Genomic DNA, 27,624 nt, shown 5'->3' on the forward strand with positions numbered 1-27,624 from the left:
AATCCATCCCAGGCAGGCTTCCATTCACACACACACACACACACATCATAGACAACTTCCCAGTCACACACACCCTTCACAGGCAGTCCAGTCACTCATACACACATGCAAATAGGGAAGTCAGGGTCCATGGGTCATTCCTCTTCCACTGCTGCGGCTAGCCTGTACCTTCTTTGTAGACAACAGCTGTTCTGCAGCAACTTTTCATGTGCTGGTCACGAGGTAATTCAAACCTTGCATTGCTAGCACTTCCTGTATTCTCATCTCATGCATCGCGAGATGCGAATACAGGAAGTACTACCACCACGAGTCTCCTGATTCTTCTGCCTCCGGTGGGATCAAGTCCACTGGCGGCACCACGGGTCTCCTGCTTCTTCCACCCCTGGTGGGATCGGGTCTATCAGCAGCAAAACAGGCTTCTCTCTGCTCCCGCCATTGCCCCACTGGGTGTGCCACCTGGGCAATTGCATGGTCTGCACTCCCAGTGGCACTGGGCCTGGTAATACATGATTTTATGCCTCTGAGGAGTATATGAGAAGTGAGTTGTACAACCACGCCACCATTCGGAGACTAGAGCCCCAACAAAGTGAAGAAAAGCAGTTGCGTATGCTGCCTTAGATCACTCAGTAATATTTAGTTTTCACTTAGCTGTTCTACCAAAACTGCAGTCATCTAGTTCACATCAGAACTGAAATATGGTTCAAGCTTATGGGGGGAAAGATGTCTAAATGCATAATTTTGCTGAAACTATCACCATGCACAGAGAGTTTGACGCAGCTGAGCTGTCTTAAAGGCAAAGCTACACATGCACCACTGCCAAAGGCAACCACAGCATCGAACTACTAGGATGCATTAAGTGATCAGGTGAAGAAAATTAAATGGCAGTGGGTTCAAGCATATAGATGATAAAATTGTGCACTGTAAAGCACAGCAGCACATATACATGCTATAGCAAAGCATGAGGTAAACCTTAACAAAACAAATTGCATGTGAAATGTGAGCCTCTGCCGCCACTCAGAGACCGTAACCTCAATTTAGAAAAGAAAGAACATTTGAATCTGCTGCCTTACAATACTCATTGATCCCAACAGTTTTCACTTGGCTGTAGATTTTGCTAAATCAGCTGACTAATTTCTGGACAAAAGCTTATGACAGGATTTAAAGATATCCCATGCACATAGAGGCTGATGTATTTGGGATCTTTTAGAGGGAAAGTGCCGCTAGCACCCCTGCCAAGCGGCAGCAAAAAAAGTTAGCAAGATGCACTAAATAACCTGGTGAAGCAAATTAGATGGCAGATGATTTAAAAATAAGTACAAATGCATAGTTGCTGTTATGTGCATACTGTCAGAAAGGCAAAGCGATACATGCAGCACTGCCAGAAGGAAAGCCATGGCAGAGCAAGTCAGGAGGTGGTACTAAAACTATAGTGACCTGTGTGGATTAATGAAATTAGAAAAGACCTTTCCAGAAATAGATACTTCTAGGCTTCAATTTATGATTACTCTAACTATACAAAGACTCACCACTTGAAGACATTGAAAATTGACAGCGTTCAAGGCATCCGCGGCAGTGAAAAGGAAAAGGAGGTTCAGGAGTGAAACCTTGAAGCATCCACATGGACCATGGAGAGAAAGTTATGTGAATAAAGTGGCTCCAGCGAATCTGAAGCTAAAAAGATATCGAAGAGCAGACCACAACATCTTAAACCCACTAGCAAACAGTATAACAGAGGAAGAGCTGCATGCCAAAAGAGATGGCAAGGAGCATACTGCCAGGTGTCAACTTTCCTATGACAGCAATCTATCCACAGAACCTGCTGTCCACAAGGGCAAGGCATCAGAAAACCTCGCAAGAGAAAACCTGGAGGCTCTTGCTGCTGGCAGGATGTTCAATTCATTGGCCTTTGGCTTAAAGGCCCAGTACGCTCATGCTGCAGGATGGTGAGCAGAGACACTGAGGACACACAGTCGTGAAAAAGGCAGATGTGGCTGGGGATAGCAAATCCATCTGTTCAGCCTTCTGTGAGGGGTGATGGAGAATCAATAACAGTCCATCTAGGAGGCAATCCAGCCGCCCCAAAAGCAGTTGATTAAACATCCCCAGACTGTGAAACCTGAACATCTATGAGGAGATACAGGTCTTCATGTATTATCTAATTAGGATGTAGTCTGCACTGTTAGGTTTTGTTTCTAGCTTCCTACCAGCCCAATGTACTAGTCAGAACAGTACAATCACCTATACAAAACCATAGGACTGTTAAATAATTAGAATCATAGGGAGACGTAATAAGATTCCTTGTATATTGTACTGCTGGCTGAGATAGACCTGTGACAGTATGATACTTGAATTATGTATCCTGTTGAATATGGCACTGGTCCGTCCCTTTGCTAAGCCTGCCACCTCTGGTGCAGCCTTGTCGCTAAGTGTCCATAATGCTGTCAAGAACTATGATGCAAATTAAGAGATGCATAGATGGAAAGACGGTATACAGGAGTTAAGTGAAATCACAATGTTAAACCACACTTTTTTTTGTTTTTGTGACAACCCTGGCCACTATGCTTATCTATGCCCTTAACCAAGTTACTAAAAGGTGCCTGACCATTATGCTTATCTATGCCCTTACTTAGCTACAAAAGATGCTTGCCATGCTGCAAGATGTTCTCCTTAATAGTAAGCCTCATAACCTTCACCAACCTAATGTAAAGACCATGGCAAAAATATCTGCTGTATTCGTAACACTATTTTCGCCCACTCCAAGGTGGCTGCCTTTGTAAAATAATGGATTTTCAGAAAACTGGCTGCTAACCGGCCATGCGTACGCACACTATTTCCCTCTCAAAGATGGCTGCCACCATCTTAGCCACATGTCCTCATGGGGCACATGATAAAGACCTTAATGTTCAGCATTAAAAAGGACCTTAATAGCTTGGCTGCTCCATATAAACAAGTAACCCATATAGGATTACAATAGTGGGAGAATGATGCAGAATGCTGAAACTTGATCTACTTGCAAGTCCCCAACTTTTATTTTTAAATTAGCTGCTGGAGTTAACCCATGCAAGCCCTCCCACAAGATAGCCACCATTCTCACCACAAAACATGACCTTACAAGGCTGCCAATAGCAAACCAGGCCCAGCTATCCAAAAAGTGTTAATGTAAAAAAAGGCAAGGTAGCTATAGAATGCACCCCAGCAAGTCAAGCTAGCCATCCGGCCCTACCATAGAATATTGCTTTCACACAGACAATTAAACTACCCCATGATAGTGAAAGAAAAATGCAGAGCATTTAAGCTTGGCCTGCTTACAAATCTCTTTTTTTTTTTTTTTTTTTTTAAATATATGGCCACTACAATTAACCATATGCAAGCCCTCTCAAAGGTGGCTTCCACAATACAAATTGCCAGTCGTCTAGAAGACAGTTATGCAAAGGGGGGACAGAATGCATTGAGCAAGTCATGCCGCCCATAAGGCCCTATCATAGGTCGCTACTGAAACTGGGCTGCAACAGGGTATCTCAATACTGGAGCCCAGCAAAGTGGAAAATGGCTGGTCAGCAAAAACCTCCCTCTGACCACAGCCTCCAGTGCTGCTGAAACCAGATCAGGGTGCATCCCAAACCCAACTGCATGTTGCTGAGGAAGGGGGCAGTATTGCAGCACCAGAATCTGGCTGAAGAGGAGGCCACCAAACTCCTATATATCTCCCCCTTGGTCTACAATACCCACCCAGGGTAGTCAACCATGAACTCACATGAACCCTCTTGGAGCACCACAGACTCAATGGACATAGCTTAAACTTGCACATAGACTGCCCCAGACTCAGTTTCTTTCATTATCCCAAATTGCTACCATCTCAGGTGCCTCAAAACCTCCAGACAGCCTCCACCAAGAAATGCCCAGTCAGGCACACTCCTCGCTGAAAATGAAGGCCCTTCTGTTCTAAAAGCCTGCTAGCACCATAAGAAACTCACAGCATGGCTACCCACATCTGCCTAAAATGGGCCCCCACCTCTGCTTTCATGGACCTAGTGCCACTGATAGACAAAATCTCCAGCTCCCAGGAGGATACCCAACTACCATGCCAACAGGAAGTAGTCATCTCCATTCATCAAGAGTGGAGGCTCCGGAAGCTGTTGACCACTCTCTTCTCCATCGTTCTCCATCCCACTGAAGCGGTTCTATCAATCCTCTTTCTTTTTAAATTAGTAACCAAGCAGGCAAGGCCACCAATCACAGGTTGGTAGGACTGACTACTGTGGGAGGAGAAGGCACCAGGAGGCAAGGGAGACAACGACTAAGGATGAGGTAAGAAATGAAAAAAACACTGAAAGAAAGAGGCTGACCCACCCTCAGCCTCCACCAGGTCTTCATAAGCTGGTAAGATCCCTTTGTCTGCAACAGCATACACTTACAGCACTTTTGCACTTCTGGAGAAGAAAGCATTTTAAGAAATCACTGATAACAGGATTCATTCTTGCTCAGAGACACTGCACTGTAATTAAAGACTGGGATTGGGGAGAACATTGGTAAAGTGGATTTGCCATGCCATAAATGTGTGAATGGCCAAAGTATAACCTGGCAAGCTGCTCATGAACATATTTTGCTCATCTAGAAACAGATCCTTATTATATATGTCTCAGAATAGTACATATAACAACAGTTATTTATAACTAGCATGCTATTGTGAAGCAGCATCCCACAAGTGAAATAAGCATCAAGGCTTCATTTGATTTTTTCTAGAACTTGTAAAAAAATTCTGAGCAATAAACCAATTCTTAAAATTCCTTCGATGTAATTCTTCTCTGATGTACAGTACACCTTGGACATACAAAATGTCCTAAGAGTCAAAAACTCCTTGCATGCTGCTGCCCCCTACATGGCAAATTTGATAAGCATCAGAACTACCTGATTATGGTATTTCTCCTTCCATCTCATGTGTGCTCACTTTGCTAAGATGCACATATTTTAAATGTTCCATTTATTTCATGTACCATTCAATGAATCTTGTAAGGGACTTTGGTAGGATGCAAGAAATCTACTAAAAGGGTTCATAACACCCAATTAATATCAGACACTGAAGCAATAGCAACATCTGTCTGCTTTTATCCTCATGTTATATAAATTCAAAAGCTAAATCCAACTAAATTAATGATTACAAACCAGCATTCACATTTTTTCAAATTATGACACATACATTTATTCTGGGTATAAGTTCTGTTAGATTACATTGACATTTTTAAAAGATCAGAAGAATGTGCAAACGGAGGCTAATATAACACAAGACCTCAGAAAAGCTTCTTTAGCATAGCAATCTCTAGTAGACTGTCAGGCCACTGTCTCCTGGTTCTCACATTTCTGATGTGCACAATAAATTCCAGGTCTTAGAATTAAAAAACAAATTGAAATCTATTTAAAAATAGTGACAAAAATGGCAGGAGTTTGGTGAGCATGACAATGGAATGGAAATTCCACGAAAACTGCATAATCATGGATTTCAGAAAAACAATGGCAGACATGACTTTAAATGTGTACGGGGTATATGGAAGCATCTGTGGCAAGTGAAAAGGTCTAAAAAGCAATTCATAATGGTGGTTATTACTAATCATAAAAACAACAAGTACCTGCAAAGGAATATTTTTAGAATTGTATGTGTTTTGCCTAAGCCTGCCAGATTGTCTTGCAAATTGTTGGGGGTTTGCGTCCCTTTTTGTTTTCCCTAGTCTTATTAGTTTAGGTTAGATTATGGTTTGAAAGTTTCTATTAAGCAGCTAATTTTTCAAAGGAGTTACATGCATAAAATTAGCATGCATGCATGTAAGTAGCTTTTTATTTTATTTTATTTTTATTTATTGGGTCTTATATACCGTCACTCGGGTTCCATCGCAACAGTTCACAACAATAAATACATTATAAACAATAAAACAAATAAAATACATATAGAACTTAAATTACAACCGATAGCAGCATTACATACATTACATCAAAAACTCCTGTTCACTCCACTTCCTTTCTCCTAAAATAAGCTACTGTATGAACTCTAAACTACCTAAAACCTAAAACAATAAAATCGGAACGTTAATACATAAAGCATTAAACAGTAAAATAGAGCATAAAACAGACGTCAAGGCTAATTGGAATATGCCTCCTTAAAAAGCCACGTTTTTAATCCTTTTTTAAACTGTTTAAAATTCACCTCCATTCTAAGTTCTACCGAAAGCATGTTCCATAAATTCGGACCTGCCAACTGAGGGCTCTTTCCCTCACCTGATTTAGACAAGCTGATTGGACTGAAGGTACCATTAATAGCCCTTTATTAGCAGAACGCATATTTCTCTGAGGAACGTGTAATTTAATAGCTGTGTTTAGCAAATCTACTTGTACTCACTTACATGCTATTATATAAACACCAAAAGTACACGTCTTTTCAGTTTCATATGTGCAAAAAATGGGCAGTCTAAGGTTGTTCCTGGGCGGGGCCAGGAGGTTTACACGTAAGTTGCTATTTTATAAGTTAAATTATTTGCGCAATTTTACACCTGCTAATTATATAGTGCAATTGGTATAAGACTCTTCTATTGTCTGCTATTGTTGGATGGGAGATCTGGGTGAACTGCTAGGAGGGTCTCGAACTGGAGATGGATTGGGTGAATTGGTGGAGGTATTGGCAAACTAGTGATTTCAAGTATGCTTGCATATTTTAAAATATACCTACTTCTGTGAATAAATCAGGATTTTGTGTGCGAAAGTAATATTTTTTTTCCATGTAAAATATATGAGGTGAATTTTTAAAAAAGTCTAGTGTGCCAAAATTAGGAAATATGTGCATAATTTGGGCTCATGCACGACGACTGAGTTTTAAAAGCTGCCCAGATGCGAGTGTATCTTCCACAGTGGGCACATCTCAAGTCTTCTCAAAAAGGGGTTGGGCATGGGTATGGTCTGGGTGGTACATGGCCATTTCAGGGCATGGCTAAGAGATGCACGCATCCAAGTCCAGTGGTGTGTAACAAAATAAGTGTGGGGAGAGAAGGAGAAGCAAGAACAGCAAAGAGCAAAATGGCAGGTGGGGTAAGTCCATCTTCCTCACCAGAGTCCCCAGTGCTGATGGCAGAGCAAAATGTGCAAGAGTAGCAGCAGCAGTGGCTGAGGTGCTAGAGGAAAAATTTAACAAAATGTATGTCAAGCTTGACAAAGTTTCCTCCCTAATCTCAGACACTAAGAAGCAGGTGTAGGAATTGGAAGCACACGTCAGGGCTCGATAATCGCACACAGGCCTTAGAAACAGAGGTTATGAATTTAAAAGTTTTGAATGCTAAATATGATGAAAAAAAGGAAGACCTGGAAAAAGTTCCTGAAGGGGCAATTTAAGATTCATTAGCTTCCCTGAGAAAACACCAGATAATGACTTAGCTCCGCTATTGGAAAAATGGCCTGTTCATACTCTGCTCCTACGAAATAAATATGATGTACTAAAAATAAAGCAGGCTCAGACTGGAAGAGGCAGCATCATCCCAGAACAAATAACATCCCATCATTGTGAAGTTGCTGAATTTGGCTCATAAGCAGGAAATTTTACAAGCATACAAAAAAAATAGAACCATCCAATATGAGGGAGCTCAAATCTTGGTTTTTCAAGATTACTCTGTGGTGGTATCAAGCAAGTGGAAGTTGTTTTCTGGTGCACCACAAGCCATTTAAGCAGCTGTCAATAAATTGCAAGTGAAGCTAGATTCTAGCCGTTAATGATTGCCTGACCTGGATTGTCAGAACATATTGCAAACAGCAGATTTAAATATAGTTGACAAGTCCAGATGGATAATAAGTCTGCTACAGATGAAATATTCAATAATCTTTTGTGCAGCCCTGGGAACATAGAATTGAATCTCCGGAAATCTATTGCTTCACCCCGAAGAAACAATTGTAAATATAACAAATGTGATACTTTTTGTTATTCAGAAATGAATTACCTGGCTCCTTATTTTAGTTGAGTTCTGGAGTGCAAGTCAGAGAAACACAGAATCGGCAGATAAACACTATGGAACGTTTTGCAATGTTCAGACCGGCGGAGTTCACCAGCTCGAATAGATCAAAGAAATAGCAGGAAGAAGTTGAAGATTCAGAAAAAAAATAAATCTGCATGTACACATGCATGTATTAAGTGTGATAATACACCCTTAATAAGGTGAGAGTCCAGTAAGAGTATGGATGGTAGATTGTATGATATTGAGGGGAGGGGCGGGGAGGTGGGTATACAGAATTGGAAAGAATACTCTTTTGTTGCTGTTGAAGGGAGAAGTGATGTGATAAGAACATAAGAACATAAGAAATTGCCATGCTGGGTCAGACCAAGGGTCCATCAAGCCCAGCATCCTGTTTCTAACAGAGGCCAAAACCAGGCCACAAAAACCTGGCAATTACCCAAACACTAAGAAGAACCCATGCTACTGATGCAATTAATAGCAGTGGCTATTCCCTAAGTATAATTGATTAATAACCATTAATGGACTTCTCCAAGAATTTATCCAAACCTTTTTTGAACCCAGCTACACTAACTGCATTAACCACATCCCCTGGCAACAAATTCCAGAGCTTTATTGTGCGTTGAGTGAAAAAGAATTTTCACCGATTAGTCTTAATTGTGCTACTTGCTAACTTCATGGAATGCCCCCTGGTCCTTCTATTATTCAAAAGTGTAAATAACCGAGTCACATCTACTCGTTCAAGACCTCTCATGATCTTAAAGACCTCCATCATATCCCCCCTCAGCCGTCTCTTCTCCAAGCTGAAAAGTCCTAACCTCTTTAGTCTTTCCTCATAGGGGAGCTGTTCCATTCCCCTTATCATTTTGGTAGCCCTTCTCTGCACCTTCTCCATCGCAATTATATCTTTTTTGAGATGCAGTGACCAGAACTGTACACAGTATTCAAGGTGCGGTCTCACCATGGTGCGATACAGAGGCATTATGACATTTTCCGTTCTGTTAACTATTCCCTTCCTAATAATTCCCAACATTCTATTTGCTTTTTGGACTGCTGCAGCACACTGAGCCGACAATTTTAAAGTATTATCCACTATGATGCCTAGATCTTTTTCCTGGGTGGTAGCTCCTAATATAGATAGAAATTTTCTTTTCTTATTATGTGAGAGTAATTTGTGTAAGCAGACATTGTGGTGGGGGGGATCTGGATTTAGGCTGGGAGGTTCAGACCCACATAAATGATAATGAGGAATGTAGAAATAGCTATTTATTGTTGGCCCTTAAATTAGAAGTTCCCTAAATAATTCAATTACACGTTGCATTACATGAAATGTAGCAGGAATTAGCTCAGTGATTAAACATTCAAAAGTACTTTAGACTTTGCAAAGGGCAATGACAGATATAGCTATGCTGCAGGAAACACACTTGAACAAAGCAGAGCACTGGAAACTGAAGTAGTAATAGGTAGCGGAGGTTTTTTCTTCTCAGTCAAATACTAGAAAAGCAGGGGTGGCTATACTTATTGGAAAAGCAATTCCTTTAAAGGCAAATAAAGTTCTAGAAGATCCTGAGAGCAGATCCTTACTAGTAGAGAGCACAGTGCTCCAGCAGCCCTAGTACTGTACACTGTGTATGCTTCCAATGTATACAATCATTCCTTTTGCACAAAAATCATTAATCTCCTAACAAGTTATGACCATATGCCAGTTGTGGTGGGGCAAGATTTGAACTGTGTTCAGGATCCATCCGTGGTTAGGTCAATGCATGTAGCTTAGTCCATTTCAAGTAAAAGAACAAGGATCTCATACTTATGCCAAAAGTTTGATCTGGTAGATATATGGCGAACATTCTGCCCACAAGAACAGTCTTATACATATGTTTCCAGAGCCCATAACACTGGTTCTCATATAGATTATCTGCTTTGGAAAAGAGAGATTTTTCTCTAAAGTACTAAAAGTTGAAATTGGATCGGTGGCCCTATCAGATCACTGAATGGTGTGGGTGGATTTGGAGGGCTTTTGGCCTTTTGAATCTCAGAGGACATGGAGATTTCCTAGATACCTTTATATTGACCTAGAATTTAAAGAATATTAGAAGAAAATATGGGAGGAATATATGCAATGCTTTTAGCATTTTTTTTTTTACAATAAGGCAATTATTAAATAAATTAAATAAAGATAACCCATCTTTTTTTGGGAGCCAGCCAGTCAAGGATTGCATTAACCACCCTGATTAGAAAGTGAAATGTTGGAGGAATGGGTCTAGCCAATCTGAGACTTTATAACTTGGCATGCAATTTAAGATACGTAGGAGACTAGATAATGGGAACATGGTGGCCAGCCAAACTGGATGCTTGAGAACCGCCTGCAACAATTGCCCGGAGATTCCTCCAAACCCCCCCCCCCCCCAGTTGCCTTCCACCTCTAAGGCCATCCTCATCTCCCCTCCTTTTCCTACCCCCTCCAGGTGGCTTAGCTGTGGTCCGGGTGGGTGAGAGGAAGTGGGGTATGGTCTTTCCAGCCTCCTCCCTCTTTCTCCATGTAGCCTGCACTTCATGGCAGCGTGGCTCCTTCCGGTCTTCTCCAGGCAGGCTTCACAGCGCACTGCAACATTAGGGGCTTAGCCTGTCCAGGCACCACAATGGCCAGTCTCTTGGCTGGGGGAGGAGTTTCAGCCCATCGGTGGTGACATTGTGATGTGGCCTATCCAGCGTTGCATTGTCCATCTCATGGTGATGGAGGGGGCTGCACGCTGCGTTATAGGGGAGAGGAGCTCATCCCTCTCGCCTTGCGAATTGCAACTCCCATGCGGCAGGCTGCTTTTTTCGTCTTCCTCTGCCCCTCCCCCCACCAGTCCAGTTGTAGTGTGGCGCAGCAGTTGCCAGGCATAGCATAGTCCCAGCATTGCTCCTTAAAAAAAAAAAAAAAAAAAAGAAGAAGAAGAAGAGGACAGAGGACCACCTAGATGGCTTGGCTCCCAGCTGCATGCCATTTTCAATTGGACTAGGCATCAGCAATTATTATTAAAAAAAACCCACAAACCCCCCCCCCCCAAAAAAAAAACAAAACCTTGTATTTGACCTATGGCCAGTTGCCCTTAAAGAAACAGCACGAGAGAGGACATGACCAGCAGAATATGTAAGTACCTGGATTTACTGCTGCTACCCCCGAGCAAATGCCCCATCAGTTGTTCGCCACGGCACAGGCCTGTCATGCCCCCACACCTGGCTCAGCCCTCCCATTAGACGGGGACCCTCCAATGGGGGCGGGGGGGGGGGGGAGGGGGGAAGAGGTGGGGCAGGAGTACTTAACTCAGCCCTAATGGAGCAAGTGGGTGCCTCAGATCTGCAGGGGGCCCAATGACCACATCAAAGATATAGGGCAGGGACCCGTCCCCTAGAGAAGGAAAAGGGGGACATACAGACGGGGAGGGTCCCGAGGACTGGTGAGCAGGTGACTGCGCCTCCTCTCACTAAAGTACAGGGCAGCCGGCGTAAGGGTCATTGCCCAAAGCCTTGGCCCCCATCCCGATTCCCTCTGTGGTCCAGCTGCAGGGAGCTGCCAATTCTAGGGCAGAGGGTGGTAGTACAGAGGATTCATCATTGCCGGAATGGGCCTCTCCCATGCAGTTAATGGGCTAGCTTCTGACCAACTAGCCTTCCAGGAGCTACCCCTGTCGGTACCCATGGTGGAGGCTGTGTTTCCACTAACATACATAAAGCACTTATTCTCTTACAAATTTCAGAATTATTCTTACTTATTCAGTTGACGCCAGACCTCACATAATAGACTTATTGTTTAAACTTATTGTTACCATTCCTATCATGTTACACTATACCTCTTAAAATTCTGTCACTGTGTTCCTGCACTCTGCCTGCCCCTACCTCCACCCTCCCGCTATCCTTTTGTTATACATCGCCCCTGTAATACCGATTAGTAGTTAAGAATATTGTTCAGATGTAATTTCCTCTCTTTTTCCACTTGTTATTATGTAAACCGATGTGAAAACGAATGTCGGTATATAAAGCAAATAAATAAATAAATATCAGACAGGTCACATAGCAGGTCCAATGGAGTAAATGATCACTTTCACAACCAAGCCCATGGTCATGGTCAACAGCAGATAGAGCTACGAGCCCCATCACAAGTGGGTACCTTCAAGGTCCTGGAGGCGAAGCGGCTCCACTCCCTCCAGTGGCTACGGGCCCCGGCCATGAACAGCAATCTGTTGGGTTGTGGCGGTGAAGTGGTTCATGTTCCTCAGGGGTCTACCGGTGCTGCTGTAAATGGTGATTGGCTGGTTTCCATATGGCGGAGTGGTTTTAGTTCTTCTGAGGAGCATAGAAGCCACCACGATCTACGATCGGCCAGGTCCAGCAACAGTAGAGGTTCCAGTTCCTCAAGGGATTACAGACATCACCATCACTGTGGGCACTGCAGTGAGCCTAGTTCTCCCCAAAATGATTATAGGAGAGAATATGATCAAGAAGTGGTGCGTCGTCGTTCCTACACTTCTGGGAGATGTTCTCCATGCCTGGAGTGTGGGTACAGGCGATACCACTGCAGACATCACTATTGCTATGATGGCCAACACTTTCCCCTCATGGGCACAGTGACCACATACCTGGATGTGAGGAGGGTTCCTGCAGGGCTCACTCCCAGTCCGAAGTAAGTAGAGGAGGCATTCCCCAGTAAAGTCACAGAGCTGCCTATGCTGTGCGCCCCCCTCCTCTTTTGCAGATCAAATCGCTGCACCTACAGGGACAATAGACTGCCCCCTGGAAGGTCTTGAGATGAGAGTCGGAGTGCAGAAGTCACCCATGAGGATCCATCTCTGGAAGACCAGCTGACTGTAGGTACATCAAACGGCCCAGGGTCAATACATGGCAGTGTCATCCACAGCAGTCCAGGTGTCAGTCAAAGGATCAAGCTGCGGCTGATCAATGTAAAGACGGGCACTCTACCCACAGAAGACGCAAAATGCACTCATCTGATAATAGTAGTATTAATTATTCCTTTAGTTCCTGCAGCTCAGGCGCAACGAGAGGGCCATCCCTTCAAAGGGATCAGCATGCCGAAAGGTACGGTCCCTCCTATTATCCCAGACGGGGCAAACCATCCCTAGGTCCATGAAACGTAGAATCAGGAGATGCCACTACATAGATATTTTCCACTTATTTCAGGGGCGTAGGAGACAGGGCCAAATGTGCCATGAGAGAATGGAGGAGGAGCGTGGTGTCAAGCCAGTCCAGCATGAAATTGTAAATTGGGTCAGACCCTTTGCTCACTTGGCCATGGTCATTTGTAGAACTGATGTCTCTCAGACTTTCTCTTTGTGGTCTTACCTGGAAGCCACACTGGGCACCTTTAAACAGTACAAGGGCCTTGCATAGCTGAATTACGATGAGAACCTCAGGAAAAAAATGGCCAGTAACCTGGACATGTCATGGAGGACACAAGATACACATGTCAGGTCAGGCTCATGAGGTGAGGACACACGAACCTAAGGCAGGCTCTCACCCCTTTTGTGGTTTGACTAGCTCCTGTTCCCAAGTTACGAAGAATCTTGCCACTTCCAAGTATGCTGGCACTTTAACAAGAATAACTCTTCCCTCACTGAATGCTGATTTAGGCTCGTGTGCACCAGATGTGGCATTCCCCCCCCCCCCCCCCATCTGTTTGTTAAGTGCCCAAAGAAAGATGGAGATAACCCAGCTAAGCAATGTACCCTCCTTTTGCCAGAGCCCCAACGATTAGCTGGAGAGCCATGGATTTATGGCTCTCTCAGTATCTGGATTCCCAGGCAGTGGACACCTTGTGGGATGGTTTCAGAGATGGGTTCTGAATCCTATACATGGGGTCTCCCAACGGTCCGGACCCATCAAACTCATGTTTGACTGCGCACCTCGATGGAATTGTTTGAACAAAGCTGGGCACAGAGATCCAGTTGGGTCATGTATGTGGTCCTTTTGAATCCAGGCTCTTTCCTAACATGCTTGTTTCCCCACTGGTGGTGGCAAGGAAATACAGACTGATCCATAACTTGTTGTATCCAGAGAGTTCACGAGTTCATTCCTCAGGATGAATGTACAATCCATTATGCCTCCTTTGATTACACATTGAGACTCCTGCATGAGTGCGGCCACAGTGCCCTCATGGCAAAGGCAGATATTGAATCCGCCTTTCTGACTACTCCCTGTGTACCCAGTTTCCCCCTTTAGGATTTCACTTTGAAAGAAAGTACTATTTTGACAGGTGTATGCCAATGGGATGTTCCGTTTCATGTGCACTCTGAGACATTTACTACTTTCTTGCATTGGGTAATGGTACAATGGGTGGGAGTAGGCAGCATCATACATTACCTGGACAATTTTCTATCTGTTGGCCTGGGAGACATCCCAGAATGCAGGCTCTTGTTCAAGCAATTTCAAGTGTGGGGTGCATTTATCCTGGATGAGCATGAAGCTGTTCATAAACTGAGGAAGGCCTTGTTAAACTAGCTCAGTGTCAGCTAGCAGCTTTGTTCTCACAGGTCTTTCTCTCTGTAAGCCCCTTAATTTGGGGATGCTCTGGTGAGAAGGATCACCTGTGGCGGGTGTCTAAGCCTCATGGGGAAGAAATAGTGGGGAAGGATGGGTCCTGGCAGTGAATTGAAATACATGGTAACATACGTGTATTTTATAATATGTATATATGTGATATGCACATTATAAAATACTATGGCAAAATTACACATGGCCACATAAATGCATATATGCCACCATGTGCAATTCTTTAAAGCTATCCTCTGTGCTTAATTGTATTTAAATCAATCGGCACATACTTGCAATTCTTTTTGTGAAGTCAGACTGTAGATTTATTTTACATAAGAACATAAGAAAATGCCATACTGGGTCAGACCAAGGGTCCATCAAGCCCAGCATCCTGTTTCCAACAGTGGCCAATCCAGGCCATAAGAACCTGGCAAGTACCCAAAAAACTAAGTCCATTCCATGTAACCATTGCTAATGGCAGTGGCTATTCTCTAAGTGAACTTAATAGCAGGTAATGGACTTCTCCTCCAAGAACTTATCCAATCCTTTTTTAAACACAGCTATACTAACTGCACTAACCACATTCGCTGGCAACAAATTCCAGAGTTTAATTGTGCGTTGAGTAAAAAAGAACTTTCTCCGATTAGTTTTAAATGTGCCCCATGCTAACTTCATGGAGTGCCCCCTAGTCTTTCTATTATCCGAAAGAGTAAATAACCGATTCACATCTACCCGTTCTAGACCTCTCATGATTTTAAACACCTTTATCATATCCCCCCTCAGTCGTCTCTTCTCCAAGCTGAAAAGTCCTAACCTTTTTAGTATTTCTTCATAGGGGAGTTGTTCCATTCCCCTTATCATTTTGGTAGCCCTTCTCTGTACCTTCTCCATCGCAATTATATCTTTTTTGAGATGCGGCGACCAGAATTGTACACAGTATTCAAGGTGCGGTCTCACCATGGAGCGATACAGAGACATTATGACATTTTCCGTTTTATTCACCATTCCTTTTCTAATAATTCCCAACATTCTGTTTGCTTTTTTGACTGCCGCAGCACACTGCACCGACGATTTCAGTGTGTTATCCACTATGACACCTAGATCTCTTTCTTGGGTTGTAGCACCTAATATGGAACCCAACATTGTGTAATTATAGCACGGGTTATTTTTCCCTATATGCATCACCTTGCACTTATCCACATTAAATTTCATCTGCCATTTGGATGCCCAATTTTCCAGTCTCACATGGTCTTCCTGCAATTTATCACAATCTGCTTGTGGTTTAACTACTCTGAACAATTTTGTGTCATCTGCAAATTTGATTATCTCACTCGTCGTATTTCTTTCCAAATCATTTATAAATATATTGAACAGTAAGGGTCCCAATACAGATCCCTGAGGCACTCCACTGTCCACTCCCTTCCACTGAGAAAATTGTCCATTTAATCCTACTCTCTGTTTCCTGTCTTTTAGCCAGTTTGCAATCCACGAAAGGACATCGCCACCTATCCCATGACTTTTTACTTTTCCTAGAAGCCTCTCATGAGGAACTTTGTCAAACGCCTTCTGAAAATCCAAGTATACTATATCTACCGGTTCACCCTTATCCACATGTTTATTAACTCCTTCAAAAAAGTGAAGCAGATTTATGAGGCAAGACTTGCCCTGGGTAAAGCCATGCTGACTTTGTTCCATTAAACCATGTCTTTCTATATGTTCTGTGATTTTGATGTTTAGAACACTTTCCATTATTTTTCCTGGCACTGAAGTCAGGCTAACCGGTCTGTAGTTTCCCGGATCGCCCCTTGAGCCCTTTTTAAATATTGGGTTACATTTGCTATCCTCCAGTCTTCAGGTACAATGGATGATTTTAATGATAAGTTGCAAATTTTTACTAATAGGTCTGAAATTTCATTTTTTAGTTCCTTCAGAACCCTGGGGTGTATACCATCCGGTCCAGGTGATTTACTACTCTTCAGTTTGTCAATCAGGCCTACCACATCTTCTAGGTTCACCTTGATTTGATTCAGTCCATCTGAATCATTACCCATGAAAACCTTCTCCATTACGGGTACCTCCCCAACATCCTCTTCAGTAAACACCGAAGCAAAGAAATCATTTAATCTTTCCGCGATGGCCTTGTGTTCTCTAAGTGCCCCTTTAACCCCTCGATCATCTAACGGTCCAACTGACTCCCTCACAGGCTTTCTGCTTCGGATATATTAAAAAAAGTTTTTACTGTGAGTTTTTGCCTCTACAGCCAACTTCTTTTCAAATTCTCTCTTAGCCTGTCTTATCAATGTCTTATATTTAACTTGCCAATGTTTATGTTTTATCCTATTTTCTTCTGTTGGATCCTTCTTCCAATTTTTGAATGAAGATCTTTTGGCTAAAATAGCTTCTTTCACCTCCCCTTTTAACCATGCCGGTAATCGTTTTGCCTTCTTTCCACCTTTCTTAATGTGTGGAATATATCTGGACTGTGCTTCTAGAATGGTATTTTTTAACAATGACCACGCCACTTGGACATTTTTTACTTTTGTAGCTGCTCCTTTCAGTTTTTTTCTAACAATTTTTCTCATTTTATCAAAGTTTCCCTTTTGAAAGTTTAGCACGAGAGCCTTGGATTTGCACACTGTTCCTTTTCCAGTCATTAAATCAAATTTGATCATATTATGATCACTATTGCCAAGCGGCCCCACCACCGTTACCTCTCTCACCAAGTCCTGTGCTCCACTGAGAATTAGATCTAAAATTGCTCCCTCTCTCGTCGGTTCCTGAACCAATTGCTCCATAAAGCTATCATTTATTCCATCCAGGAACTTTATCTCTCTAGCGTGACCCGATGATACATTTACCCAGTCTATATTGGGATAATTGAAGTCTACAAAATAAATAATGAGCAAGGACTGCACTTCAAGCAAAATCGCAATGTACATATAGTGCAGGAGGATGTGTAATCCTGACAAAACTGATTCAAACAGTCTTATAAAACAGGATGTCTTTTATTTTTCCAATATGGCAACTCCACAAGGTTATACGAGCACCGGCTTAATGGCGTCCCCCGACACGGTCCCGTGTTTCGCCGCGGGCTGCATCGGGGGGGATCGCCACCGCTGGAATTCACACAAAAGCTAGAACATAAACAAATTAATAGAAAGTCAGAATAATAATAGGGACTTACAACCGACCATAATAAATTCCACACAAGCATAACATACCTGACAGCAGCGTTTTGACAGTGACAGGGAGCGCAACGCCCTTCAAACTTGACAGGTATTTAAAGGAGACAGAGGCGCCAAAAACTACAGGGAAGGGGAACCACGTGAGTGAAAAAGAGAAATTCATTGGTTCCCGTCAAGAGGGTACCCTAAGTCTGTGGTCAAAAAAGCAATGAAACGCGCTTTATATACCAATCGGGAGCTATTATTTATGTCTTCTGGCTCTCCCGAATCTCCTGTGACTAACTTTATTTTACCATTCTCCACCTTGAGCCGGCCCATCGCTGGCATGATCCGGCGACACTGGGAGGCCCTGTCTTTAAATACATTGTTTTCTGATCCCCTTCGGTTTACTTTCCGTCGGGGTAAAAATCTGCGAGACAAATTGGTTCACTCTGATCTTCCAGTGCCGCGGGATCCTGTCATTGATGTTGGTCATCAGCCCTGTGGTAGATGCACGGTCTGTTCTCATACAAGTGGCATGACTTGTTTCACGCACCCCACCACAGGCAAAATGTTTCAGCTACGGTTCCATTCTGATTGTACTACTTCTGGAGTAATTTACATAATCACTTGTCCCTGCTCTTTAATGTATGTTGGGAAAACATCTCGGATGGTAAAGACTCGGATTATAGAGCATTGCTCTAATATCCGGCTGCAGCGTGAGAAGGAACCCCTGGTTGATCATTGGTTATCACAGTCACATTCTCTTTCTGATCTCTTTTTTTGTGTCGTTGAAGTTGTTTCACGTCCTTTGCGGGGAAGCAATTATGCCGAGATTTTGGGCAGGATTGAACAACGTTGGATCTTCACGTTAGACACAGTGTCCCCAAAAGGTTTAAATCGGGAGATCGAATGGTTTTTATTTACCTAGCAGGTTAGGCTGTTTTACTGCTTGGGTGCGCTACAGGAACGGGAACCAATGAATTTCTCTTTTTCACTCACGTGGTTCCCCTTCCCTGTAGTTTTTGGCGCCTCTGTCTCCTTTAAATACCTGTCAAGTTTGAAGGGCGTTGCGCTCCCTGTCACTGTCAAAACGCTGCTGTCAGGTATGTTATGCTTGTGTGGAATTTATTATGGTCGGTTGTAAGTCCCTATTATTATTCTGACTTTCTATTAATTTGTTTATGTTCTAGCTTTTGTGTGAATTCCAGCGGTGGCGATCCCCCCCGATGCAGCCCGCGGCGAAACACGGGACCGTGTCAGGGGACGCCATTAAGCCGGTGCTCGTATAACCTTGTGGAGTTGCCATATTGGAAAAATAAAAGACATCCTGTTTTATAAGACTGTTTGAATCAGTTTTGTCAGGATTACACATCCTCCTGCACTATATGTACATTGCGATAATTGAAGTCTCCCATTATTACTGCTCTACCAATTTGGTTAGCTTCCCTAATTTCTCTTAGCATTTCACTGTCCATCTCACCATCTTGACCAGGTGGACGGTAGTATACCCCTATCACTGTAGTCTTCCCTGACACACAAGGGATTTCTACCCATAAAGACTCAATTTTGTATTTAGTCTCATGCAGGATGTTTATCCTGTTGGACTCTATGCCATCCCGGACATAAAGCGCCACACCTCCTCCCGAGTGCTCCTCTCTGTCATTGTACCCCGGTATAGCACTGTCCCATTGGTTATCCTCTTTCCACCATGTCTCTGAGATGCCAATTAAGTCTATGTCATCATTTACTGCTATACATTCTAATTCTCCCATCTTACTTCTTAGACTTCTGGCATTAGCATACAAACATTTCAAGGTTTGTTTTTTGTTTGAATTTTTATTCTGCTTTTTAATTGATAGGGATAAGTTAGAATTTTTCAGCTCAGGTGAGTTTTTAGTTACAGGCACTTGGACTACTTTTCTAATTATTGGAACCTCACTGTCGGGATGCCCTAATTCTAATGCATCATTAGTATCCTTTAAAGACACCTCTCTCCGAACCATGCGCTGCTGAGCGACTGTCGGCTTTCCCCTTTGTTCTAGTTTAAAAGCTGCTCTATCTCCTTTTTAAAGGTTAGCGCCAGCAGTCTGGTTCCACCCTGGTTAAGGTGGAGCCCATCCCTTCGGAAGAGACTCCCCCTTCCCCAAAAGGTTCCCCAGTTCCAAACAAAACTGAATCCCTCTTCCTTGCACCATCGTCTCATCCACGCATTGAGACTCCGGAGCTCTGCCAGCCTCTGGTGACCTGCGCGTGGAACAGGGAGAATTTCAGAGAATGCTACCTTGGAGGTTCTGGATCTAATCTTTCTACCTAAGAGCCTAAATTTGGCTTCCAGAACCTCCCTCCCACATTTTCCTATGTCGTTGCTGCCCACGTGTACCACGACAGCTGGCTCCTCCCCAGCACTGTCTAAAATCCTATCTAGGTGACGCGTGAGGTCCGCCACCTTCGCACCAGGTAGGCATGTTACCAGGCGATCCTCACGCCCACCCGCCACCCAGCTATCTACATTCCTAATAATCGAATCACCAACTATGACGGCCGACCTAACCCTTCCCTCCTGGGCAGTAGGCCTTGGGGAGATATCCTCAGTGCGAAAGGACAATGCATCACCTAGAGAGCAGGTCCTTGCTACAGGATCCTTTCCTGCTACACCTGGTTGGTGTTCTCCCATTATGAGACCTTCTTCCTCCAAGCCAGCACCAGGGCTGCCAGTCTGAAGTTGGGACTTGGCTACTATGTCCCTGAAGGTCTCATCTATATACCTCTCTGTCTCCCTCAGCTCCTCCAGGTCTGCCACTCTAGCCTCCAGAGATCGGACTCGTTCTCTGAGAGCCAGGAGCTCTTTGCATCGCATGCACATGTACAACTTCTCACCGGTGGGTAAAAAATCATACATGTGACACTCGATGCAAAAGACTGGGAAGCCCCCCTCTTGCTGCTGGACTGCTGCCTTCATCTCAATTTTGATCAGTTCCTAGTTACGTTTTAGGTTGCTATGGGAGTAGGAATGTGTCTAAGTTCCTTTAAATGTTTTTGTGAATTCACTATATGTCTGGTAGTGGCCTACTGGGGTCTGATCGAATTCTCAATAAAGTTTTTGTTGATGTTTTGTTTTTTTTTGTGCAAGTGGCACCTGCCTATAAATTAAGGGATGAGCTTGGGGTGGGTGGGCAAGGGGTGGGAGGGTTGGGAAATACAAACAGTCTAACTTTAGTTAGTCAGCCTGAGTGACTCACAGCTCCCTTGATTAACAAATGTTGTTCCCTATTCAAACCTAATCACACTACCTCATCACCTTTCCAAGGTGAGTAACTGAGCTGAACTATTCAACTTTTTTACTTTGGTATATACTGCTCCTAGCTTATTTCTAGCTTCTGGCTACTTTTTTGTGGTTTGTTTTTTTTTGTGGTTTTTTTTGTTTTTCAATACAATACACTCAGTTATTATTAAATAAAACACTTAGCTCTTTAAAAGTCTGGAGAACACTTAGTTCTGCAGACTTTTAAAAAATAAACACACTACCTACTGCTACCTTATTGACTGACTAAATACAAACAGTCTAACTTGTTTATTCACTGCCTACCTACTGCTACCTTATTGACTGACTAAAAATACAAACAGTCTAACTTGTGTATTCACTGCCTACCTACTGCTACCTTATTGACTATTTAAAAATGCAAACAGTCTAACTTGTTTATTCACTGCCTTTCTGACTATTAAAGGCACAAACACACTAAATAATATTCCCAAATAGTTAACTTTGCCCCAAAAACTACCAAAAACTACCGTTGCAATTAAAATACTTACAATGAAGGATCTTGGACCAGGTCTTTTAGATTTATCCCACTTCGATCTTCAGCAAGGTTCCTGAAACAACTGTCGCTCACTGTAAAATATAAAAGGAAAAAGACATTACAATAATGTACTAATATTTTTTCAGGATCTAAAGCATGTTTTAAAATTTAATTAAATATAGATTCAAGTTTGGAAAGAACAAATTTGAGAGACTACTGTAGGCCAAGGAAATCAGGTTGACCAACAGAGGAATGTATGATGGTTACTTCATTTTCTGCTGCAGAACCAGATATACAACCTACATTTTAATACAAAAAACCCCACAAGAACAAAAAAACAACTTTACCAACATTTTAAGGCAAACAGCAGTAACTTCAGCATTCACCACAAATTTTTTAAGTTTACATAAACTACTTTCTATTTGATAATAGTTTTGCAGTGAAATGTAACATAGTACGTGCCAGCTTCCTCATGGACTACACACACACACACACACACAAATTGCTTTTTATAAAGGAAGCATTTAAATCATGGAACAAAGAAAGTTAGAAGGTCATATGCAGTATCAAAATATGTGAAACACAAGAAAGGAGAATGCCAGACAAAATATTGGCTATGCCATCATAAATTTAAGAACACTTGCATCATGTCTATGTATATATGTATAGATAGAAAGTTAGATAGATAGATGTGTGTGTATGTGTGTGTGTGTGTGTGTGTGGTGGGGGATGATACAGTAAGACAGATTTTTCTTACTTCTTTCCAGCTTAATGTATTAAGCAAGACATTCAATCCTCTTTGTTTTATATGATGCTAAAATTACTATCAAAGGAGAGCAAAAAAGCAGCTTAGTTTCTGGGCAATACATTTTCTGTTCCATTAATATTTTGCTCTAGAGGCATTCCTCACTAATATCAGCTATATTTTTGCTAGGAACTGTATGCTAAAAGCAGGATTTGTAGCCCAGTTAGTTTGATCCATTGCTTCCTAGTAACAAACATATTCTCAACTGTACTAACACTGGGCCTATTTACTAAGGTGCACTAATATATTAACATTTGGTGAACTAGAATTTATTGCATGGTAAAATGAGTTAGCACAGTAAAAAATGAAATTATGGGGATAATTTTCAAAAGGTTTTACACGCATGAAAATAGCAAATATCAATTTTCAAAAGGTCAATTTTGTGCTTAAAGAGCACTTACGTGCATAAAAACTATTGACAATTCAATAGTATATATCGTAGCAATTTTCAAAAGCCCATTTACGTTCTTAAAGATGAAATTTAAAAGAGATGAGTATGCTAAAAAGCACAGATGCATGTGTATCTAGCACATGTATGTCTCCCATCGATTTTATAAACCTACCACATACATGCACAAGTACTAATGCATAAATATTTCAAGAGTTAAAAAGGAGCGGAATGGGGTGGGTCATGGGTGTTCTGGGGCGGAGCCAAGAGATATGCATGTAAGTAGCACAGTGAATGTGGGGCATGTCCAGTTCATTTCTGCATAAATGTACTTCTGCTATTGATCAGATGTAAGTCTAAATACAACAATATTTAGCCACATATGAAGTGCTTGAGGGGTCTGGTTAAACTGGGAGGAGTGCAGGCTAAAGAACCAGAGTGTCTTGATGATTTAGATAAATACTGGGCAAACAGGTGGACAAACTGGTTAAACTAACTATTTCCTTCATGCATACATGTTTTAAAATGTACTCACTTGGGCACGTAAATGCTGACTATTCCAAGCTGTTCGTGTCAATGCTTAAAATTAGGAACACATATACATGCGCATAACCTATTCTATAACATGTGCACTTACTTGCACACAGAAGATAAGATTTCAGTGTATGTTGCCATGTGCCCATATACACACCTATAAATGGGTGCTCACACTTGTTTTAAAGTTACCCACATAGGGCATTATTTTAAAAAGTATTTACACTCTTAAAATTGGGTTTTATACATGTAAATGTACTTTACCTGTATAAGTGGGCTTTTGAAAATTGCTACAATATATGCCATGAAATTATCCATAGGTTATGCATGTGCAAGTGTATTTTATGCATGTAAATGGATTTTTAAAATTGCTAAAATATTGTTACATTTATGCAGGTAACTCCAAATTACCTCCTTAGGAGGTAATTTTCAAAAGAATTGACACATGTAAAAATAGCATATACTGTAGCAATTTTCAAAAGCCCATTTATGTGCAGGGAGGATAACTTTCAAAGTCCAGTACACAAGCCCATATATGCATGTATATGGCTGCATGCAGAGCTACTCTAGTATTTTATAACCGGGGTGTATCATATATGCATAGGTTATGAAATATGTGTAAATCTGCCCTGGAACATTTATGTGCATGTAAATATGTGCACAAATACATAAATAAGTTAACCGGTTAAGTCTCAAATAGAGCTACTTATCCAGATAAGTAACATAGCACGATTTGTGACTTATCTGGCTATCAAACCTGGCAAGATAAGTAGAGCTTTTCGAGACTTACAGTATCTGGCTCTCTTACTTAGCTGGATAAGTCTCAAAAAGCACTACTTATCTGGCTAAGAGGCAGCTATGTCGCTACTTATCCGGTTAGGTGACAATGAACTACTGTATGCATATATAATGCAATAAACGGATGTATTTTTACTTTCTATTTTAAAATTTTACATGTAGAGATTTTACCTGCCAAATTTAAGTAGGACTCAGCTGTGTAAGTCCCTATTTACGCATGTACGGTAAGTCATCAATTTTTCTAACATGCACATGTGAAGGAAATTAATCCATTTTCTGATTCCTCCACCGGTTTACCGAGTCCATCTCCAGATCATCATGACCCTCCCAGACCTTCAGCCTGAACTTCCCCCAGTTCACCCAGACCACCTACCCAGTCAGTACTTCACAATAAACATGTTTAATATTAATTATATAGATAATGAGCAGGTATTAAATGTACATGACTAAATTGCCAAATCTTATAAAATAGCAACCTACACGTAAATATTGGCCCCTGTCCTGGAATGCCCCAGACCGCTCCTTTTTAAAACCTCTATATTTACACGCAAACCCTAATTTACATATGTATGTTTGAGGTTTATAAAATAGTATATATATGAGAGTGCATACTGATTACATATGCTATATTTTCCACTTGCAAACTTTTGAAAATTCACCTGTTAAAGTGAACTTACACGAGTAAAACCTATTGACAATTCAAAAGCATATACCATAGCAATTTCAAAAAGCCCAATTATGTGCCTAAAGTACATTTACGTGCATAAAACCCAGTTTTAAGCACGCAAATCCTTTTGAAAATTACCCTCACTGTGCGTAACTTGAAGTTCCACACATTATTTCCTGGCCCTCAAACCCAGCACAACATGGATATAAATATGTATGCAAAGCTGCTTACTGGCATGCAATGAATAGTGCAGCACACCAAAAATCTTTGCAAACTGCACTACTGGAAAGTGACAACACCTTAAGAGGTGTAAATATCTTTCCACCAGGAGTATTACAACACTAATGTATCTTCTACTTGCCAGGTTCTTATGGCCTGGATTGGCCACTGTTGGAAACAGGATGCTGGGCTTGATGGACCCTTGGTCTGACCCAGTATGGCATGTTCTTATGTTCTGATGTTCCAGGGGTAAAAATTTAAAAGAGCGGAGGAAGTGACATCACCCGAGGCAATGGCTGCCTAAACCGTGAGCTCCTCCAACCTTTAGCACCATCCCTGAAAATCTCGCCATCAGCTTCTCTTACTGCTGCCGATTTGGGGATAAATCGAAGCACCAAACAACAACGATGTCCACGAGACGCAAACACATCGATTTCAAGAAGTATTCGTATCAGAAATCGGAGGATGGAGGAGGACCCTCTGGCGAAGAAGAAATGGCGGATTCGAAGGCCGCGACTTCAGGGCAGGAGGTGCCGGACGAGCAAGTGGGCTCGGAAGATGGGGCGTTGCCGACCAAGATGGAAACGAAAGCCTGGTTTGCAGATATGAAAAATGAGATGGCAATGAATACCCAAGAAATTATGCAATCTATCAACGATCTTAAGGGTGAACTAGCAGAACGCGGACGCCGGATATTTGAGTTAGAAATCCGCGTAGATGCCAACAGTGACACACTCAAACATAGCCGAGAACAACAGACGCAGCTGCAGTCAGAAATGGATCGGCTAAACAACAAACTGGAAGATCTAGAAAACCGCTCACGGCGGCAAAATCTAAGATTTCGGGGAGTCACGGAATCACCTGCAACCCACGACTGCGTGGCTGTGGTACAAAAGATCTGCGCCATGCTGCTGGCAACCACGGCGAACTCAGATAATGACAAAACAGCAGCAGATATAAAAATTGACCGAGCCCACAGAGTAATGGGGCCCCGAATTGCCAACAAACCGAAAGATATACTAGCGTGCTTTCATGACTTCACCTTGAAAGAACAGCTGCTGAATATAGCTCGGAAGCAGGCTACGTGGCAGTGGCAAGGAGAGGCCATCATGATCTTCGCTGATCTCTCCCCTACAACTATTCGGCGCTGGCAGGAGTTGAAGCTGGTAACAGAACTACTGAGAGCTGAAAAAATACGGTATAGATGGCTCTACCTGTTTGGGATGAGCTTCACTTTAAAAGGTGAGAATCACTGTATAAATACTTTGACTGAAGCAGCAAAGCTCCTACATGAGGCGGGATATCCAGGATTTGAATGTCTGCAAGTGGGGCCTCAACCGAACAGCAGAAAGGATGATCACCCGCGGTGGCAGTGCGTGACCAAGGGAGATAAAAGTCTACGGAGGAATGCAGAAACTGCAGATTACCAAAAGGCAGGCACATGAAACACCGGGCATTCCCTGATTATTAAGTAAATCTTCTAATATCTTCCGAGGTATATACTCTGGCATCCTGCTGGACACTAACTCTTACATTTTGGGAACTGGCTACCACGGGTATGCTTGAGTATTCGTTACCAAAGTATTTTGGATGGTTATATAGTTGTTGGTTACATGAGTTTCAAAATGAGGGATGCTATTTGCATTTATGGTTATACAGCTTTTACATACAGGGTTGGGAGCAGACCGCAGTGATGTTTGGATGGCTATATCCTCCCTTCTGAGGGCAGGTTGGAGGTTGCTAGCACTCCAGCTTGCGGGGCTTCTGGTAAAGCGGGCGGGGGGAGGGGGGTTGGGATGCAGTGTACTTCATTTAGAATTATATAATGCCTTAGACTCTTCTTACAGGAAAGCAGTGCTCATTCGCTCTGTATTGGGGGACATAAGTTGTTTGGACTGCTCTACATATGGGGTTGCCACTTGGATGGTGGGAGGGATGACAATAGACCTCACAGCCAATTTATAATGGTACTATTGAACATTCTTTCCCTTAATGTTAAGGGTTTAAACTCTCTGTATAAGAGACATTGTTTATACTCTGATTTGCAGTCCCATAACATATCTATAGCTTTTCTCCAAGAGACCCATCTTAAGAGACGAAATGAGACACTCCTTAGGCATCAGTCATATCCGGCACAATACTGGGCAGTGAGACCTCTCACTCACAAGTATATGGGCGTATGAATCTTACTTTCAAAAGATGTGATATTTGAAGAAATGGCCTGTCATAGAGACCCAGCTGGAAGATACCTCATTCTCATTATCGCCATAGGGGGCGAAAAATTTATGTTAGTCAGTGTGTATGCTCCTAATGCTGGCCAAGGCTTATATTTAAACAAACTCAGCCATCTGTTGGATCAATGTGTAGAAGGCCATCTAGTGGTGGGAGGTGATTTTAATCTCACCCTGAACCCCCATTTGGATAATTCTACGGGAACAGCCACCTCCGCTAGTCATGATCGTAAATCTTTTAAATCCTTCTTAACTCAGTGGAACTTGATGGATGTCTGGCGTAGTTGGAATCCCAAAGGTAGAAACTTTACCTTTTACTCTAGGGTACATCGTACCTACTCTAGGATAGATGTTTTCCTTATCGCAAAGAGTTGTGTTAATAGGGTGCAAATCCCACAAATAGGCCCTATTACCTGGTCCGACCACAGCCCGATAACATTCCAACTGGAACTGAGTCTTTATGAAAGGGGTCTTCAATATTGGAAGTTGAACGAGAGTTTATTAG

At 42.4% G+C, this 27,624-nt stretch overlaps 1 protein-coding gene across 6 annotated transcripts in view; it reads right to left on the bottom strand.

The window, feature by feature from the left end:
- The window catches only part of GPHN (gephyrin), a 1,154,395-nt gene that overhangs the window by 789,832 nt on the left and 336,939 nt on the right, over nucleotides 1-27,624 (bottom strand). For all 6 annotated transcript variants that reach the window (XM_029598877.1, XM_029598878.1, XM_029598879.1 and 3 more), the window contains one exon: nucleotides 21,491-21,569. In XM_029598877.1, coding sequence (XP_029454737.1) covers nucleotides 21,491-21,569 — 79 coding nt within the window. The remainder of the gene's footprint in view (nucleotides 1-21,490; nucleotides 21,570-27,624) is intronic.

This window comes from Rhinatrema bivittatum, chromosome 4 (genome assembly GCF_901001135.1).
Source record: "Rhinatrema bivittatum chromosome 4, aRhiBiv1.1, whole genome shotgun sequence".
NCBI lineage: Eukaryota > Metazoa > Chordata > Amphibia > Gymnophiona > Rhinatrematidae > Rhinatrema > Rhinatrema bivittatum.